Genomic DNA, 20,758 nt, shown 5'->3' with positions numbered 1-20,758 from the left:
AGTTTTGTTGTTTGTGGTGCTAGACATGGTTGACGTGTGTTAGTAGCTGTAAAGAAGTCAAGGAAATGAGTCTTGATTGTGCCAGAGAGTATGGCAACCATTGAGTGAACCTCTCAAAATGCCCAGGGTGATACATCCTCCCTCACTCCTTCCCATTCTCAACTATGGCATCCCTCTAAATCAGGGGTGTCCAACCTGCGGCCCAGTGAAGTATTTTGTGCGGCCCTGGTCAAGGGCGATTCAGTGTTTTCCTCTGCTGCCCCTGGGTGTTTACCGTCTTGCCGGCTCCCTCCTCTGTCTTGCTGCAGCGTTTGCGAGTTTATGCAGCCCCAGAAACATTTTTTTCAGCCAATGCGACCCAGGGAAACCAAAAGGTTGGACACCCCTGCTCTAAATCTATGTCCCCACACCACATGGGACTGGTTTTTCTCCTCCCCCTTCCCAAATGGGACTGACATGTCTCTAATACCCATTTTCCCAATCCCCCTCCACTGCAATGAGCTGAATGTCTCAAACTGAGTGCCTCTACCTCACCCTACCAGGGCCTTTCCTGTACAGAAACCGACTTACATCAGAGGTGAGTCACAGCACAGGAAAGACCCTTAAGGGGCTATACAGAAACACTCTGTTTCAGACACACAGCACATTTTGAGGACTGCAGTGAAGAGGGGAGTGTGAAAAAGGGGATTAGAGACATGTTAGTCCCATTTGGGAAGGGGGAGGGGAGGCTACTGAGCAGGTGTTCTTTGTAGGAGTCTCCCACTGAATATGGGAGACTTGGCAGGTCTGCCTTCTTAAATCTCTCGCTTTCCTCAAATCATTGTCAAGTTGGAGTATGAGGTAATTTGTGATTCTTGCCTGCCTATGTGAAGGTGGCAGAACTGAAGCGTCACCTAAATAAGAACTTATAGATAATGCACCAGATTGGTTATATTTGGAATGGCGCCTTATGTTTCCCTTAAATTTAGTTCACCTTCCAAGTATTAACATCCCTAGAAGATACAGAGAAAATAAAATATTAATGGATACTTGGAAAACGTTGAGATTTATAAGTAAATTAACACCTATCCCAATAAACAAATCAACTAATCAATCTCTATGGATAAACTCCAAGATCAAAATTGGCGGAGCTCAAATCCTTTGGAAGAACTGGATTATTGCAGGCATTAGATCTCTAGATGACGTTATTTCAGAAGGTAAACTGCTGGATTTTTCACAATTGCAACATAGATTTGGTCTTAGTAAAACACAAAGTTTTAAATGGTTGCAATTGAAGCAGGCCATTCAGGTTGGGTTATCTGAATGGAAAACATTAAATAATCAATATAGTTTAAAGTTCTTATGTTTTCAAGCAGACTTCCTAGGACATCAAGCCGCATTGTGGTATAAATTAATATCTGGATATATGAATAAAAAACCAAAAAATGGTCTAAGAGATATTTGGAGCATTGAGATTAAGCATCAAATTAATGCATCTCAATGGCCACTAATTTGGTCTTGGAGAATGAGATGTACAGTGTCAGCATCTATGAGACAAACTTGGTTCTTTTTATTACATAGAGTGTTTTGGACCCCTACACGTTTGCAAAAATTAGATAGCTCTAAGTCCAATAAATGCTGGCACTGTAATCTGGAACCAGGGACATTAGATCACTTACTATATCATTGTCCCTACATTAAAAGTTTTTGGAATTCAATTTGGCCACAAATTAATAAATTGATGGAAAATCATATAGCAATATCATATGATACAGTATTATTTGGAATGATGATGAGGAAAAAAAGTCAAATTTCACCAGAAAATAACAAGCTTTTATTAATTATGACAGGGGTTGCCATTCAGCATATAACCAACAATTGGAAGAATTATAATAACCTAAATTATACATTTTGGTGGAATACAATATGTCATATATTCAAAATGGAAAGAACAATAGCAATACAAAGAGGGACATATACTAAATTTATAAAAATATGGGGGCCATTGACAAAATACTACAATGAATAAAAAGTAAGATTTTTCTTCTTCTTTTCTTCTTTTAAATATCTTCTTTGTGACACACATAGAGGGAGGGTAGTAAAAATAATTTTACATAACAAACTATAATATGATATATAATATATAATGTATGATTGAAAAGTAATAGGGTGGGGGGAGGGAGAGGGATAAAATATATTTAGAATATAATGTATTAGATATAAAAGTGATATTGTGTATTTATCAATTGTATTTTAATATTTTGTACACTTCATGTAAAATTTGAAAATAAAAAATAATATGGAAAAAAAGAAAAAAAAAAAAAATAAGATTTTAGACAGTGCTGGGGAAGAGCCTGCTGTCTTGGTCTACATGGGTACCAATGACATAGGAAAATGTGGCAGAGAGGTTCTAGAAGCCAAATTTTGTGACCCATCAAATGTGCGCAGGTCATTGGCGTGCCGACAATTCCGCCTGGACATTTGCGTGCAGGACAAATGAGCGCCACCCTATGCCTTCCCATTTTCACTCTGAGGGTGTGTGTGTGGGAATTTCACCACTACATTTGCGATTTTATTGAAGGCAGGTGCGGAGGAGGGGAGGGGACCCCCGCACTAACAACTCACACTGTAAGCGTTTGCCCTTCCCGGGCACTCTCGTTTGAGGGGGTGTTCAATGCTAACACGAACATTACGCAATCCCCCCCCACTACACTTAGAATTCCGCCTTGACAATTCTCCTCCCTTCATGCGCGCACTTGTTGGTGCGCGCATATGACGGAGCAGAATTCTCGGCGTGCCAATGTCTTATGTGACGGTGTACCCCAAATTTAGACTCTTAGGTAGGAAGCTAAAACCCAGAAACTCAAGGGCAGCATTTTCAGAAGTGCTCCCCATTCCATGCGCAGGCCCCAAGAAATAGGCAGAGCTCCGGAGCCTCAATGTGTGGATGAGATGAAGGTACAGGGAGGAGATTTTAGATTTCTTAGGAACTGGGTGATATTCTGGGAAAGGGGGAGCCTATTCTGCACTGATGGGATCCACCTTAACCAGGATGGAACCAGGCTGCTTGTATCAATGTTTAAAAAGGAGATAATACAGCTTTTAAACTAGAAACTTCTTCCCATCTTCTCCATAACTCACCGATACTATCTGATTTACTCTTTACCTTCGCAAGAAATGACCTACAATCTTACTTTGTAACCCTCCTTTTATATCTATTTTGTAATCCGCATTGAACTGCAAGGTAATGGCGGAATAGAAATCTCTAATGTAATGTAAAACTGGGGGAAAGCTGTCTTTCGCTCAAAAGTGCAAGACACCTTTAAAAAATATCACCAAAACAGGGAAGATGGAGCATCCCACTAGCGCAGTTGCAATAGAGACCATAGTAGACCAAGTGTCCTTATATATACTGTAGAGCAGACAGATTTTAAAGATTGCAAATTATCCATGTCCACTGCTGAACAAGTTGTAAATAGGAATGGCAAACATTGTTTGAAATGTCTGCATGCAAATACCAGAAGCCTTAGAAACAAGATGAGAGAGTTGGAATACATTGCACTAAATGAAAAGATAAATATAATAGGCATCTCTGAGACTTGGTGGAAGGAAGATAACCAATGGGATCACAGTGATAGCGTAGATTGAATTTGTGGAGGTGTAGCATTATATGTTCAGGAGGTCCTTGAATTAAATAATTTAAAAATTTTACAGGAACCAAAAAACACTTTACAATCCAGATGGAAATTCCATGTGTAAAAGGGAACAGGATAGTGATAAGAGTGTACCACTGCTCATCTGACCTGGATGAATAGACATATGCAAATATGTTATCATTAATTAGGGAGGCTAACAAACTGAGTAGCACAATAATAATGAGTGATTTCAACAGGACATGCTAGGGAGGTAGTAAAATACCTTGATGAAATCAAGGACTGCTTTTTGGAGCAACTGGTTTGGGAACCAACAAGAGGTGAGGCAACTCTAGACCTGGTCCTTCGTGGAGAGCATGATTTGGTGCGGGAGGTAATGGTGCTCAGCCACTTGATAACAGTGATCAGAACATGATCAGATTTGATATAATCTCTGGAGAAAGTGCACAAGGGAAATCTGATACAATAGCATTTAACTTTTAAAAAGGAGACTATGGTAAAACATGATGGCAGATAAAAGCCAAATGGCCCATCTGGTCTGCCCATCCGCAGTAACCATTATCTCTTTCTTTCTCCGAGAGATCCCACGTGTCCATCCCAGGCCCTCTTGAATTCAGACACAGTCTCTGTCTTCATCACCTCTTCCGGGAGACTGTTCCACGCATCTACCACTCTTTCCTTAAGAAATAAGGAGAATGGTAAAAAAGAAATGTAGAGGAGCAGCTACAAAGGTTAAAAATTTATATCAGGCATCGAAGTTATTAAAAAAATCGCTGCACAGAAACGGGAGAAAACCCCTGCGCCAATAAAGCCGGTCAAGAAAAAGTAGGGATAAAGAGATGTTTCAACTGGAATCTTTATTCAAATATTGTGGTATAGACTTGACTCAACTCAACAAAGCCAGTGTTTCAATGCTTATAAAGGCATCTTCCCCAGGAGTCTACAATTACACAAATATATAACACTGTATGAATTAAAATACAACAGACCCTCAATATTCGCGGGGCGAAGCCGGCCTGTGAATATTGAAAAATCGCGGATAATTTTTAGGGCCGGCTCTGACCTACCCCCGCCTTCCTCCTGTGTGCCGGACCTTCCCCAGACCTTACCTAGTGGCCTAGCAGCGACGCAGGACAGGATCGATCTTCCTACGCTCCTGCCCCATGCAGAGCCATCATCAAAATGGCTGCCGTGAGTTTCCATTGTAGTCCAACGGGAACTCACTGCAGCCATTTTGATGACGGCTCTGCATGGGGGCAGGAGCGTAGGAAGATTGATCCTGTCCTGCGTCGCTGCTAGGCCACTAGGTAAAGTCTGGGGAAGGTCCGATGCAGAGTTTTGGGTTTTTTTAAAATCGCGAATAACCAAATTCGCGGGTACTGAAATCGTGGATTCAGAGAGGTTACTGTACTTAACAAAATAAAAAAAAATAGCCATCTGTGTAAGTACAAGAAATAAAGAATACATCTAAAAGAACACCAACCATGTGAATAAATAGTTAAGACTTAAAAAAATATTATAAACAGAGGGGATACCTCTACTTCAGAAAGAGGGGAAAAGCCTGGCTCTTCACCCAAGCCTTTAATACATAGGGTGATTGACTGTACACTCATTGTGCACCAGGACTAGCTTGCCACACGGGATAGGAGGTAATGTCCTATTATGGATTAAGAACTGGTTAAAATATAAATAAAAAACAGAAAGAAGTGTTAAATGGTCAATATTCTCAATGGAGAAGAGTAATTAGTGAAGTTCTCCAGGGTTCTCTGCTGGGACTACTGCTTTTTAACATATTAGTGATCTAGAGATGGGAATAACTAGTGATTAAATTTGTTGATGACACAAAGTTGTTAAGAGGATTGTGAGAAATTGTAGGAGGACTTTGTGAGACTGGGACCTAGATACACTAAACTCCCAGATTGTCTAATGAACGTCGCTAAACCAGTTTGAACAGGTCTAGCGAAGACCTAATTTGCCGATCTGATGTAGGTATTTACGTGGATGGCGCATGTGTACAGGTCCGGTGGTGTTTACATTCCTGCAGGGTGTACACTGGGATGCTACGGCGCCTGGGAAAGCATGGCTAATACCGCCTGCGGATTCACCGCTTCTGCTCCACACAGCGCCATGCCTGCTTCTGCAGCAGTACCGAGCCCAGCTCCAGAAGCAACGGTGGCTGCTAAGACAGGAGCAGCAATACTGGGGAGCCACCCAGGCTGCGGTTCTTTTCCTCTTCCTCCTCCTCTGGCGGCTCAGCTTCTTTCTCCTTTTTATTTTATTCAGGTACATTAGTTTTTGGGTTGTGGGACGAATCATCTGGGCTTCCATTATTTCCTATGGGGAAATAAGCTTTGATATATGAGTGCTTTGGATTGTGAGCTTGCTTCTGGAATGAATTATGCTCGCAAACCAAGGTACCACTGTAATGCCTTTGTGGTGCTCCATAGTGCAACTGCACCTCAAATACTGTGTGCAATTCTGGTTGCTGCATCTTAAAAAAAGATATAGACGAATTAGAAAAAGTACAGAGAAGAGTGACAAAAAAATGATCAAATGATTGGGATGACTTTCCTTATAAGGAAAGGCTAAAGTGGTTAGGGCTATTCAGCCTGAAGAAATGATGGCTCAGGTGAGATATGATAGAGGTCTATAATATACTCAGTGGAGCAAGTAGATGTTTACTCTTTTCAAAAATACTAGAATTAGGGTCTATGCAATTAAGCTACTAAGGGCTCCTTTTACTAAGCTGTGTTAACGTTTTTAGTGCATGTAGCATTTTAGCGCGCGCTAAACCCGCACTATGTGGCTAGAACTAATGCCAGCTCAATGCTGGCGTTAAAGTCTAGTGCACGTGGCAATTTAGCGCACGCTATTCCGCGCGTTAAAGCCCTAACACGGCTTAGTAAAAGGATCCCTAAGCAGTAGATTTAACAAACCAGAGAAAATATGTCTTCACTCAACATATAATTAAACTCTGGAATTCATTGCCGTAGTTAGTATGTGATAAAAGCAGTTAGCTTAGCAGAGTTAAAAAAAAAAACACATTTGGATAATTTCCTATAAGAGAAGTCCATAAGCCATATTTGGGAAAATCCATTTCTTATTCCTAGGATAAGCAGCATAAAATATGTTTCCTCTAACTAGGTAGTTTTAATATGAAGGCTCCATTGCAACTCCACTGTCTGCTGGGTTTTATGTTCTAGGTCTGAGACATGTTGCTGGTAGGCAGTAAATTTCAAACGTTATACATTGTTTATCCAGAGATGACTCTAAGGTAATTTTATTTATTTATAGTGTTTCTATACCACGCATAGCCTAAGTGGTTCACTTCAGGTAGTCAAGCATTTTCCCGTCTTGGTGGGCTCACACTTTACCTAATGTAACGATTTCAGCTATCCATGTCAAACTTATGATTGTCGGCCCCGAGGAGTTCCCCATTGCCATCATGGAGTCTGTCAGCCTGATCTGTTCACAATCTTCCTTCTGGATTTTCACTGCCATAATCTTCAATGTTCATAGAATGTGAGTTCTGTGAAAGCCAAGTAATACCGACTGTGTTTCCCAGGATAAAGAATTGCTATTTTGTTGAGAGGTTTTAGTGATAGGGTTTGGGGCCTGGGAACTTGTCTCTCCCACATCTGCCTCTCAGTTAGGATCCATTCGACTCTAACCAAGCTTTTAATAATGCTAGTAAATTTTGGTTAATATGAACTTATAATTGTAAATAAAACTTTGCAAAAATGAAAAAGCCAGCCTTTAGATGATATATTTGCTGCCTTACCTGCTTTATGTAGGTACATTTGGACAGGAGCAATTGTGGGATCTTAAGGAAAAGTCTTCCTGGAAGGGTTCTCGCAGCCTGGATGCTATGGAAGCACCAGCAAAACAAGTTTCAGAAACTTCACTAAACTCCACAGAGATGGAAAACTCCAGCATAGGGGTAACTATTTTGCTCTTGCCTAGTTCTCCTCTTATTTGCAAACTTGTACCTTCAAACTTACCCTGCCATCATGATCTTCTTCGCCTCATCCCCTACACACACAATGGTGTCCTTCAGGGATGGATCCTGCCTCCAGTCTTAATTTAGTGTCTTCCTGTTCTCCTCAGTTACTTTGATTTATAGTTTTGACTTTAGCCTCTTTTAATTTGCCGATGTCCAAATTCTTGCATGCTTTGAGCTTTGCAACTTGAAGCTGTCAATAACTGCCAAAACATAAGTTTAAGTTCAATTCCTCCAAGCCTTAGACTTAGTAGATAAAGATAGGTTGTTCACCCTCTCCAAGGTAGAGAGAACGAGAAGGCACTCTCTAAAAAAGGCACTGACTAAAAAATGCTTCTTCATCCTTTGGAAACTGAAAACCATAAAAAAATACTTCGACCCGCTATCCTTCAGAATATTGGTACAATCACTGATTTTATCCACCCTGGACTACTGTAACATTGTCTACTTGGGAATATCTAAAAAAAATGTGAGAAAACTGAGAATAGTTCAAAATACGGCCATCCGTCTAATATTCGGACTAAAGAAGAGCGATCATGTTAGTCCATTCTACAAACTCCTTCATTGGTTACCAATTGAAGCACGAATTCTATTCAAATTCTCCTGCCTCTGCTATAAACTAATCTGGGGACTGGCCCCCAGCTACCTACTACCTCACTTCGAATTCCACTCCTCTATTAGGCCTACCAGAAACCGTAACCTCTTTACCTACCCAAATATCATAGGCTGTAGATATCGCACCTTCTTTAATAGAACATTCAAATTCCAAGCAGGTAGACTGCAAACTTGGACAGGCTACTTCACTTATGCCGCCAGAGAATCATATAGTATCTTTAGGAAAGAACTAAAAACCACATTGTTTAAGAAATTTATAACCTAACCAGACTTCTCCCCTAAAATCGGAGCCTCCTCCCATCCCAAGGAGTCCATCTACCCTCTTCTGCCAAAATTTCTATCTTTAATTGTTACCAGTTTTTCCCACTGGTGCCCGTCCTTCGTTCAAATGTACCAAGTTAACAACTTACTTCTCATCAACATCTTATGTTATCTTTTTCACCTTCGCAGCCTTGCACCTTTGTAACTCAAAGCGCAATCTCCTTTCTCTTCTCCTACTTATGATCTGAATATCGTCGACTGTATAATGCTACTCATTGTGAAACCATGTAATACACAGCCCTGTAACTCTCCTGTTACTATCACTAGATATTCAATGCTATACTCTGTAATTCGCTGTCTGTACAGTTTCTCTTCATTGTAAACCGCCTAGAAGTCGCAAGATTGTTGGCGGTATATAAGAATAAAGTTATTATTATTATTAAAACTGAAATGGGATACATTCCATATGAACGTAAGGAAGTTCTTCTTCACCCAGAGAGTGGTAGAAAACTGGAACGCTCTTCTGGAGTCTGTCATAGGGGAAAACACCCTCCAGGGATTCAAGACAAAGTTAGACAAGTTCCTGCTGAACTGGAACGTACGCAGGTAAGGCTAGTCTCAGTTAGGTCACTGGTCTTTGACCAGCGTGAGCGGACTGCTGGGCACAATGGACCACTGGTCTGACCCTGCAGCAGCAATTCTTAAGTTCTTATGAAAAATAAACTTATTAGCAGCATTGAAATTCAATACGACAGACTAAAATGGTTAAGGGGCCGGAGGAGTTGCCGTACAGCGAGAGATTGGAGAAACTGGGCCTCTTCTCCCTTCAAAAGAGGAGACTGAGAGGGGACATGATCAAAACATTCAAAATAATGAAGAGAATAGACTTAGTAGATAAAGACAGGTTGTTCACCCTCTTCAAGGTAGAGAGAACGAGAGGGCACTCTCTAAAATTGAAAGGGGATAGATTCCGTACAAACGTAAGGAAGTTCTTCTTCACCCAGAGAGTGGTAGAAAACTGGAACGCTCTTCCGGAGTCTGTCATAGGGGAAAACACCCTCCAGGGATTCAAGACAAAGTTGGACAAGTTCCTGCTGAACCAGAACGTACGCAGGTAAGGCTAGACTATTATGGCACTGGTCTTTGACCTGGGGACCGCCGCATAAGCGGACTGCTGGGCACAATGGACCACTGGTCTGACCCAGCAGTGGCAATTCTCATATTCTTATAATTTCCTATAAGAGAAGTCCAAAGGCCATTATTAAGCCACTACGCCACAAGGATTGTGAAAAATTGCATGAGGACCTTGTGAAATTGAGAGACTGGGTGTCAAAATAGCAGATGACGTTTAATGTGAGCAAGTGCAAAGTGTTGCATGTGGGAAAGAGGAACCCGAACTATAGCGATGTGATGCTGGTTTCTATGTTAGGAGTCACTGCCCAGGAAAAGCATCTAAGTGTCATTGTTGAGGATACATTGAAACCCTCAGCTCAATGTGCAGCGGCTGCTAAGAAAGCAAATAGAATGTTAGGAATTAGGAGAGGAATGGAAAACAAATGAAATGTTATAATGCCCTTGTATCGCTCTATGGTACTGCCACACCTCGAATACTGTGTGCAGTTCTGGTCGCCATATCTCAAAAAAGATATAGCAAAGGTACAGAGAAGGGCAATGAAAATGATAAAAGGGATGAGACAACTTCCCTAAGAGAGGTTAAAGTGGCTAGGGCTCTTCTGCTTGGGGTGATATGATAGAGGTCTATAAAATACTGAGTGGAGTGGAAAGGGTAGATGTGAATCCTTTTTTTTTTACTCTTTCTAAAATTACTAGGACTAGGGGGCATGTGATGAAGTGGAGAAAATATTCTGGACTTCAATGCTGGAGAATGTGGTGAAATCAGTTAGCTTGGCAGGGTTTAAAAAAGCTTTGGATAATTTCCTAAAAGAGAAGTCCATAGGCTATTATTGAGATGGGTTGGGGAAATCCACTGCTTATTTCTAGGATAAGCATCATAAAATATGTTTTACTACTGGGGATCTAGTTAGGTACTTGGGTTGACCACTGTTGGAAATAGGATACTGGGCTTGATGGACCTTCAGTCTGTCCTAGTTTGGCAATTTTTATATTCTTATGTTCTGTTGTTTTGTCAAGGAATTCATCCTTCAGAGTGGCTGCCTCCTTACAGTTCTTGCACTATGAATGTCGGAGTGAGCTTTTTGACAATTCCATTTCATTTACATCATGTCCAAAGCACCAGCACTAGTGACAAATGTCTGGCACATTAACATGATCTAATGCACCAGCAACTTCAAGGTGTGCAAGGATGTTCACATTTGGCCATTTTGACTGAGAATTGAAACAAGAGGATCTGCTGACTTCAAAATCAGCATCTGAATTTGAACACCTGTCAGAATCAATTTCAGCAATATTCTTGGAATGAGATAATCCACTAGTCAAAGGGCAGAGTAGCAGTTGGCTGTGTGCAATTCTGGAGGCCACATTACCGCAAGGATGAGCTGAGACTGGAATCGGTCCAGAGAATGGCCACCAGGATGGTCTCGGGACTCAAGGAGCTCCCATACAAGGAGCGGTTAGGGAAGTTGCAGCTCTACTCACTCGAGGAACGTAGAGAGAGGGGAGATATTATCGAGACATTCAAGTATCTCACGGGTCGCATCGAGGTGGAAGAGGATATCTTCTTTTTCAAGGGTCCCGCGGCAACAAGGGGGCATCAGTGGAAAATCAGGGGCGGGAAACTGCATGGTGACACTAGGAAGTTCTTCTTCACCGAAAGGGTGGTTGATCGCTGGAATAGTCTTCCACTTCAGGTTATTGAGGCCAGCAGCGTGCCAGATTTTAAGGCCAGATGGGACAGACATGTGGGATCTATCCGCAAAGATAGATAGGGAGGGTCATTGGAGTGGGCAGACTTGATGGGCCTTGGCCCTTATCTGTCGTCTATTTCTATGTTTCTAACTACTGACAATTACATTTTCTGCCTCAACTTTGACTGCAAGCTTACTGTTTCTTCTTGCACTGTTTCTATCCTCCTTCTTTGTAAGTAAAGCGTCAGTGCTGGCCAAGGAGCAAAACGAAACATCTTGCCTTTGCATGATTAGAAATTATGTGTCTTTGAGTTTCATTGTGATTAATGCATCATTGGGAGCAACATCAAAAAGATGGATGAGATGTTCTTTGAACGCTTCTTGATTCACCAGATCACATTCATTGGCATCTGTGCCTATTTTTTTTTTTTGCTTTTCATATTCATCATAAAGCTTCATCAATATGCGAATCGCTGAGTCTGTTTGTTGATGAGGTATTCTTGCATGCTGCCAAATGTCAAAGACTTTGAACATGACCAGATGAGCTGCCTCTTTCAAAACAGCTTTTTTTGTTCAGTGGGTGTAAGTATATCAACTGAAGAACATAAGAATAGCCTCACTGGGTCAGACCAATGGTCCATCAAGCCCAGTAGCCCGTTCCCATAGTTTCCAATCCAAGTCACCAGCCACAACCCAAAGAGTAGCAACATTCCATACAGAATCTCAAAGAATAGCAAGATTCCGGAATCCCAGAGAGTAACAAGATTCTAGAATCTCAAAAAGTAGCAACATTCCATGGTACCAATCCAGAGCAAGCAATGGCTTCCCCCATGTCTTTCTCAATAACAGACTATGGACATTTCCTGCAGGAACTTGTCCAAACCTTTCTTAAACCCAGCTATGCTATCCGCTCTTACCACATTCTCTGGCAATGCGTTCCAGAGCTCAACTATTCCCCCCCAAAATATTTCCTCCTATTGGTTTTAAAAGTATTTCCCTGTAACTTCATCGAGTGTCCCCTAATCTTTGTCATTTTTGACGGAGTGAAAAATTGATCCACTTGTACCCGTTCTACTCCACTCAGGATTTTGTAGACTTCAATCATGTCTCCCCTCAGCCATCTCTTTTCCAAGCTGAAGAGCCCTAATCGTTTTAGTCTTTCCTCATACGAGAGGAGTTCCATCCCCTTTAACATCTTGGTGGCTCTTCTTTGAACCTTTTCTAGCGCCACTATATCTTTCTTGAGATAAGGAGACCAGAATTGAACGCAATACTCCAGACGAGGTCGCATTATGGAGCGATACATCCCTATTGGCTGGAAGATGTGAACTGGACAGTTAATCAGTGCCTTTTCCTAGCAGCCATACTTCAGCACTGCTTCTAGTCTGACATTCTTTTAGTTTTAATCCTAAAATATGACATCAACTCGGTTTTCAACTGTCTATTTATCACTAACAGCTTCAAAGAATAGCTATTTAATATCCAATCAATATTAAGTAACACTTTCTAACCACATTGTTATGAATAGCTAGCCGCATTATGAGGATATTGTAGGAACAAGTGACCTCTAAATTTGTCCCAAACTTCTTCAAATTTTCAACATATCTACATGAGGTAGAACATACTCAGACGTGTGGAAGCATGTTCTGATAAGGTTGACTTTTTACCACAGTCTTGTGGACACCCTAATGCTTATGCATGGGTCTTCTTATGATGAAGCTCTTGCCAGGAAGAGATACAGTCCTGTTTTCTTTTCAGCAGGGTGGCTCTGTGGTGACAGATGACTTGACCTCTGTAGAAGATGCTGAAATTGCAGAAGAGCTCATAGAAAGGTGGAAATCAAAGGAAGAACTTAGGTATTTGATTTTACAAACATAATCTGCATCACATTCTTTATACCCTGCAAATTGTTTTCTTTGACTATAGGGCATCTATAGGTTCTGTATTGAGTATTTTGCTGTTTTTTTGTTTGATAATCAAACATTTATATAGAGCTGAAACTCCAGCAGACTTTCTTATCAAATCATCATGAGAAATTATTGATTGCATATATTGGATACATACAGACACATTAAGGAGTTGAATTAGCACAAATGTTAAACTTCTTAGCAGTAATGCCAGTCACTAGATATAAGGATCACCTGACATGGTACATTTCAGAATATGCCTGCATTAAGGGCATAACTTAACATTTATAAAAACATTCAACGATGGGTTCAATGATTTTAAACCTATGACCGAAGGACCAACACCTTTAGCAGTTATATCCAGCTCCAATTTCACATCTCAATTGCATTTTTTCACTAGCTGGATATAACTAATTGTTTCTGCTAAAGGTATTGATCTGTCTGCCACAGCTTTAATTAGGACTGTACCAAATATTCAGTTCAGTTTACCTCTAATACTGCCCCAAATATATTATTCATATTCAGTTAAATAATGATTTAAATTTGAATATAAATAATCTGAGGATCTACTGTGTTAAATCCTACTGAAATAAACATATGATCTCTGAATCAGTAATATTGGAGGACTGGAGAAGAGCGGATGTGGTCCCTCTCCACAAAAGTGGAAGTAAGGAAGAAACTTAATTAGGGAACTATAGGCTGGTAAGTCTGACTTTTGTGGTAAGTAAATTAGTGGTAAGTAAATTAATGGGGAAAAATTTAAAACAGACAATAGTGAAGTTTCTGGAATCCAATGGATTACAGGACTCAAGGCAACAAGGATTCAGTAGAGGCAGGACTTGTCAGACAAATCTGATCAATTTCTTTGACTTGGTAACCAGAGAATTGGATAGAGGGAGTGCATTAGATGAAGTGTATTTAGATTTTAGCAAAGCCTTTGACAGTGTTCCACATAGATGTCTAGTAAATAAACTCGGTGCCCTTGATATGGGCCCCAAAGTGAAGGACTGGGTCAGGAACTGGTTAAGTGGAAGACAACAGAGGGTAGTGGTCAATGGAGATCACTCTGAGGAAAGGGATGTTACCAGTGGTGCAACACAGTAAATTAGTTATACCCATTAAAAATATATGATTAAATTGTCTCTTCTTTGATATTTCTGGTTCATAGACTGTAAAGTCCACTTGGTATTGTCCTAGGTTCCAAATGCTTAAGTTGCCGTCCAAGCTCAAGCCAGCCTATCCAACCATCCTGTTTGCAGGATATCTACCATAAATAATAATAATAATAATAACAGTTTATATACTGCAGGACTGTGAAGTTTTATTTGGTTTACAATGGTTAAAAATGCTACAAATTAAGTAAAACAAAGTAAAAGCTAGTGATTAACAGCTCTAGGGATCAGTTTTTGTGGAGAAAGAGTTGTATGGGTCAGCTGCCTAGATACTTCAGGAACAGATATGTTTTTAGGGGTCTCCTAAATTCCCCATAAGTATTAGTGAGCATAAGTAATTGTTCCAGGTCTTTACCCCATAATGCTGCCTGATGTGAGAAAAGATGTTGATGATGTCTTTTAAATTCACATCCTCTAACCGGAGGGGAAACAAAATTCAAGTGTGAGCTTCTCTTATGTCTGTTGGTTGAGAAAGAGAAAAGGTCAGTTATATATTTAAGGGCTAAACCAAATAGTACCTTAAAGCAAAAACATCCAAACTTAAATTTTACACAGCAACCAGTGCAGAAGTCAGTAGGAAGGTGTTACATGATCGAATTTCAGACGCTACTATCGACTATTGCATTGGCTACCGGTGGAAGCACGAGTAATATTTAAATTCTCTTGTATTTGCTTTAAGTTGGTTTGGGGACTGGCCCCAACCTACCTTCTATCCCATTTCGTGCTATACAGCCCTAAGAGGATAACTAGGAATGGCAATTTAGTCACCTATCTTAAAATTATCGGCTGCAGATACAGATCTTTTTTGGACAGGACTCTTGCATTTCAAGCAAGTAAGCAACAATCCTGGTTGGGTAGTTACATTAGTGGAGCCATGCTGTCCTAAGGTGCATTTCGAAAAGAAATTAAGGCTACTGTTTGATAAATTCATTTCTTAACTGAGTGTTCATTTATTAACTAAGTGTTCAGCTCTTTTCTGTGTAAACCGCCTAGAAATCGTTTGATTGAGGCGGTATAGAAGAATAAAATTATGTTGTTATTAGATTCTAAGAATTTCACTATCCTTTCTTTCAGCAAAGTTCCCATTATTTTTCCATGCAAGGTTCGTTCTTGGGCCTGTTCTTTTTTTTTTATTTTATTTATTTATCAAATTTTTACATATTATAAATCAAGTATCCACTTGTACAGAAAGTTGAAGAAAAGCAAAAAAATAATAGTCAGAGGTAAAATACATAGTAATCAAATAAAATTAAAATAAATGTTTAGCTTAAATTCAGCTCAAGTCCTCAAAATTAGATCCAAGAAGGATAAGGCGGACACATTAACAAATACTAACAACTATCAATTCAAATATTAGGAAAACAAGATCCCTTGGCTGAGGAAGGATACCATTATTAAAATGCACTTCACTTTGATTTTAATTTCCCTTCATCCAGCCGAGTTCCTGCCAAAAAGGCTGTCAACTGGAATGGTTCAAAGAAAGCACAGTTACTTACCGTAACAGGTGTTATCCAGGGACAGCAGGCAGATATTCTCACATGTGGGTGACGTCATCTACGGAGCCCCAGCGCAGACAGCTTTTCAAGCAAACTTGATTGAAGTTTCAAGTTTGCACACTGCACCACGCATGTGCATGCCTTCTCGCCCACTAGAGGGCGCATCCCACCTCGTGGTCCTCAGTTCCATAACTAGCAAAGAAGCCATCCCCGGGGAGGCGGGCGGGTTTTGAGAATATCTGCCTGCTGTCCCTGGATAACACCTGTTATGGTAAGTAACTGTGCTTTATCCCAGGACAAGCAGGCAGCATATTCTCACATGTGGGTGACCTCCAAGCCAACCAAAAAAGGGCAGGTGGGAGGATGGTAATTTAGGAAAACAGATTACGTAACACCGACTGGCCAAACCGGCCGTCACTTCTGGACAAAGTATCCAGACAGTAGTGGGAGGTGAACGTATGAACCGAAGACCAAGTGGCAGCTTTGCATATGTCCTCCACCGGTGTAGAACGGAGGAAAGCCACAGAGGCTGCCATCGCTCTGACTTTATGCCCCTTGACTCGACCCGGGGGCGGAAGACCAGCCTGAGCGTAGCAAAACGAAATACAAGCAGCCAACCAGTTGGACAAGGTGCGCTTGGAAACAGGATGTCCTAAGCGATTAGGATCAAAGGACAAAAACAATTGAGGAACCTTCCTATGTGACCTGGTGCGTTGGAGGTAAAATGCTAACGCCCTCTTACAGTCAAGCGTGTGAAGCGCCGTCTCACCAGGATGGGAGTGGGGCTTCGGGAAGAACACAGGAAGGACAATGGACTGATTGAGGTGAAAATCAGACACAACCTTTGGCAAAAATTTCGGATGAGTGCAGAGAACTACCTTATCATGATGAAACACAGTAAAAGGGGGGTCCGCAACCAAGGCTTGCAACTCACCAATCCGTCGTGCAGATGTGAGGGCAATCAGAAAAATTACCTTCCAAGTCAGAAATTTCAAAAGAGATTTGTCGATTGGCTCAAAGGGAGGTTTCATCAGTTGAGCCAAAACCACATTCAGATCCCACACGACGGGAGGAGGTTTCAGAGGGGGACAAACCTTGATTAGTCCTTTCATGAAGCGTGTCACCAAAGGATGGAGCGAAAGAGAGCGTCCATCCAGGTGTCGATGGAAGGCCGAAATGGCACTGAGATGAACACGCACAGATGTCGTCTTCAGACCAGAATTAGACAGGTGCAACAAGTAATCCAGAACCGAAGACACCGGGACCGAAGCAGGATCCAGGTGATAAGAGGAACACCAGGAGGAAAACCTGGTCCATTTCTGAGAATAACAAAGCCTGGTCGAAATCTTGCGGGAGGCTTCCAACACTTCCCTCACGGATTGAGAAACCCGGGGCGAATTCAAGGGGCAAGGAACCAAGCGGTCAGGTGTAACGACTGAAGATTGGGGTGCAACATCGAACCCTGACTCTGAGACAGCAGAGAAGGAAACACAGGTAGAAGTAGAGGCTCCCTGGTACTGAGCTGAAGCAGCAGGGAGAACCAGTGCTGACGTGGCCACCGAGGCACAATGAGAATCATAGTGGCTGCGGATGATTTGAGACGCACCAACGTTCTCATAATCAGAGGAAAAGGAGGGAACGCATACAGGAACCTCCCTCCCCAGTCGAGAAGGAAGGCATCTGCTTCGAGACGGTCCAGGGAGTACATCCGAAAACAATACAGGGGCAGTTTGCGAGTTTCCGGAGAGGCAAACAGGTTGATCCGGCGGCGCTGACAAAAAATTGAGAGAGTAGCCCTTGGAGACGGTCCAGAGCACCCAAGCGTCGGATGTTATCTCGGTCCAAGCCGCATAGAAGGACCGGAGACGCCCCCCTATGGGAAGGGGTTCCTGCAAGATCGCGGAGGGGAACCTGCCCCATCCGCTCAGCCCGTCAAAAGGACGGCGCGGGTTTGGAAGGACCCTGCGCCGGGTCTGTCGTCTGTCCCCCTCTGCCCCGCTGAGATGGGCGTCTAGGCGGCGGCCTAGAAAAAGCCGGGGTTGACTTTTGGGGATACCGCCTCGGAGGAGGACGGAAGGGTTTCTGCGGCGGGGGCCTAGGCTTGGGACGGACCAAGGAGGCCAATGAGCGCTCCTGTTCCGACAACCGTTTGGTCGCCGTCTCTAAAGACTCATCAAACAACTCGGACCCCACACAAGGCAAGTCTGCAAGACGTTCCTGCAGGTTTGGGTCCATATCGAGGGTGCGAAGCCAGGCCAGACGGCGCATGGCCACTGCGAAGGCCGACACCCTCGAAACCAGCTCAAATGTATCGTACACAGCATGGAAAAGGTACAAACGCAATTGAGACAGGTTGGACATAAATTTGTCAAATCCCGCCCTTTGGGAGTCCGGTAAAGAGTCACGATATTGAGGGAGGTCCTTCACCATGCCACGCAGATATGAGGAGAAGGTGAAGGCATAATTTAGTACCCTGGTGGCCATCAGGGAATTAGAGTAGAGGCGACGGCCAAACTTGTCCAGGGTCCGACCCTCCCTGCCGGGTGGAACCGCCGCAGAAACCCGGGAGGGTTGCGTCTTCTTCAGGGCAGACTCTACCAGTAAGGACTGGTGGGAGAGTTGCGCCTTCTCAAACCCCTTGGTAGGTACCGTCCAGTATTTCGACTCCATCTAGGACGGGACAGACGTGACTGTAAGAGGGTTAGCTAGATTTTTCAGCCAGGTCTGTAGGAGGACCTTATTTAAGGGGAGCCGAGGGGCCTCCCTAGGCGGAGCGGGGAGGTCCTGCTCCTCCAGGAATTCCTTCGTATACTGGGAACCCGCCATGAGGTCCAACCCCAGGGCTCGTGCCATGTCCTGCACAAAGGTGGAAAAGGAGGACAGCCTGGCGTGCGGTGAAGGGGTTCTCGACCTCTCCGCCAACGAAAGGGGAGAAGCATCGTGAGAATAATGAGGTTCTCTGCCGGACCCCGAGCCCCACGAAGTCAGCTCCAAAGGCCTCGAGGGGGTAGGAGAACGTCTCCGCCTCGAAGAGCCTCTAGGCGAGGCACCCGGAGTCCGGGGAGCGGAGGCACTCTCCCTTCTCCTCGGCGAGGAGTCGCGGGAAACCCTTCTAGCAGGGGACCGGAGAAGCCTCGGGTTATCGAGGCACAACTCCGACACCGGCAATGCCTCGCCCCCGAGCGGCGAGGAACGATCACGCCACCGAGGAGAGCCCCGCGAACGCTTCGGCTTCCTCGGGCGACGCCTCGTCCGAGGTCGGGTCGAGGGCGAGGAGCCCCGGGAGGACCTCGAGGAGGAGGAGGATGAAATGCGTCGCACCCGCCGCACCTTGTCCCGGGGCCGCACGCTGCGCTCAGGCGGTGCCCCCGAGGCCGAGGTCGAGGGTAAAACCGAGGCCTAGGTCGGAGGAGCCCCGATACCCGAGGCCGAGGTCGCCGAGGCCGGGGCCTCCGAGGTCGAAGCAGTCGGGGCCGAAGCCCGCTGCAGCTGTTCAAGGGCCCCCGACAGCTCCGACGAAATTAGAGCTCAGGGCACGCTCCCTGGAGGGCGACCTCGGTCTCGAGTATTCCCTCGGGGCGTGCGTGGCTGGAGCTTTAGGCGGGGCCGAGGACGACCCACCCGCCGTGGTAGGAGCAGAGGATGGCTTCTTAGCAGACCCTGTAGGGGATGGAAAGGAGGACTTACCCGAGGCAGGTTTTGTCCCCGACTTCGAGGTCGAGGGACGAGGCGAAGCCGAGGCCCCCGAGGTCGCCGAGGCCAAGGCTGGGACCGAAGCCGAGGCCGATATCGAGGCCTTCTCAGGCGCGGGGTCAACAACAAACAACTCCGCCATTCTCGCCCGTCGGCGGCGGAGAGCTCTGGACTGGAACGTTGAACAGCGGTCACAGGAGGCCGTAGGATGATCGGGGCCCAGGCAAATTATGCACCACCGGTGGGGGTCAGTTATTGACAGCAACCGCTCTCATCGGTTGCATTTCTTAAAGCCCGTCACAGGACGGGACATGAACAATGAAACAGGCCGGGAACGAACGACGTCCCGCGGCCACGGCTGCCGGGAGCCCCCGGAGCCGAACGAAAAGTAATTATTATTATTATTTTTTTTAAACGGATCGATAACGACACGAAAAGAAAAAATACAAAGCACAGCGACCGATCAGAAACCAGACGCGGTGACAGAAAGGCAGGCAAAGGGAGCTCAAAATCCACAGGGCTTTCTGGCTCCGCGGAAAAAATTGAACTGAGGACCACGAGGTGGGATGCGCCCTCTAGTGGGCGAGAAGGCATGCACATGCGTGGTGCAGTGTGCAAACTTGAAACTTCAATCAAGTTTGCTTGAAAAGCTGTCCGCGCTGGGGCTCCGTAGATGACGTCACCCACATGTGAGAATATGCTGCCTGCTTGTCCTGGGATAATACATATTTCTTCATATGGTATTGTATTACACATTTACAAGGGTGTCGTAGAAAAAAAGTCCCACCAAGAGATATAACACCTGGCTTCATCAAAAGAAACTCTCGCCTTCTCCTCTGGGTTTCCCGTGCCAAATCTGGAAACATTAATATTTTTTGTCCAAGAAATTCTTTCATTTTATTCCTAAAGAACAATCTAAGCAACCAGTTTTTATCTGGAGCAAGAGCCACAGTAAGAAGCAATGTTGCCGGAGATACAAGCTCTCTATCTGAAAGTTCCAAAATTGCTGAGACATTAAGTGGTTGATTATTCTCCTGTTGTTTAGTTGGTGATTTAATAGCATTCATTGGTAGGTAATATACTTGAGTAAGTGGTGGTAATGTGTCCTCTGGAATACCCAAAATCTCCAACATATAGCGTTTCATCATATCCCTAGG

At 43.7% G+C, this 20,758-nt stretch overlaps 1 protein-coding gene across 9 annotated transcripts in view; it reads left to right on the top strand.

Moving 5' to 3' along the window:
- The window catches only part of LOC117357784 (WD repeat-containing protein 64-like), a 163,087-nt gene that overhangs the window by 135,902 nt on the left and 6,427 nt on the right, over positions 1–20,758 (top strand). For 3 of the 9 annotated variants that reach the window (XM_033938907.1, XM_033938946.1, XM_033938918.1), the window contains 2 exons: positions 7,427–7,572; positions 13,095–13,189. In XM_033938907.1, the coding sequence (XP_033794798.1) occupies positions 7,427–7,572; positions 13,095–13,189 (241 nt within the window). Of the gene's footprint in view, positions 1–7,426; positions 7,573–13,091; positions 13,190–20,758 lie in introns of those variants that run through there. The other 6 variants (XM_033938890.1, XM_033938900.1, XM_033938926.1 and 3 more) reach the window with 5 other exon arrangements.

Source organism: Geotrypetes seraphini, chromosome 1 (genome assembly GCF_902459505.1).
Source record: "Geotrypetes seraphini chromosome 1, aGeoSer1.1, whole genome shotgun sequence".
NCBI lineage: Eukaryota > Metazoa > Chordata > Amphibia > Gymnophiona > Dermophiidae > Geotrypetes > Geotrypetes seraphini.
Note: the sequence above shows the minus strand (reverse complement) of the source record. Positions and strands in the feature narration are given on the sequence as shown.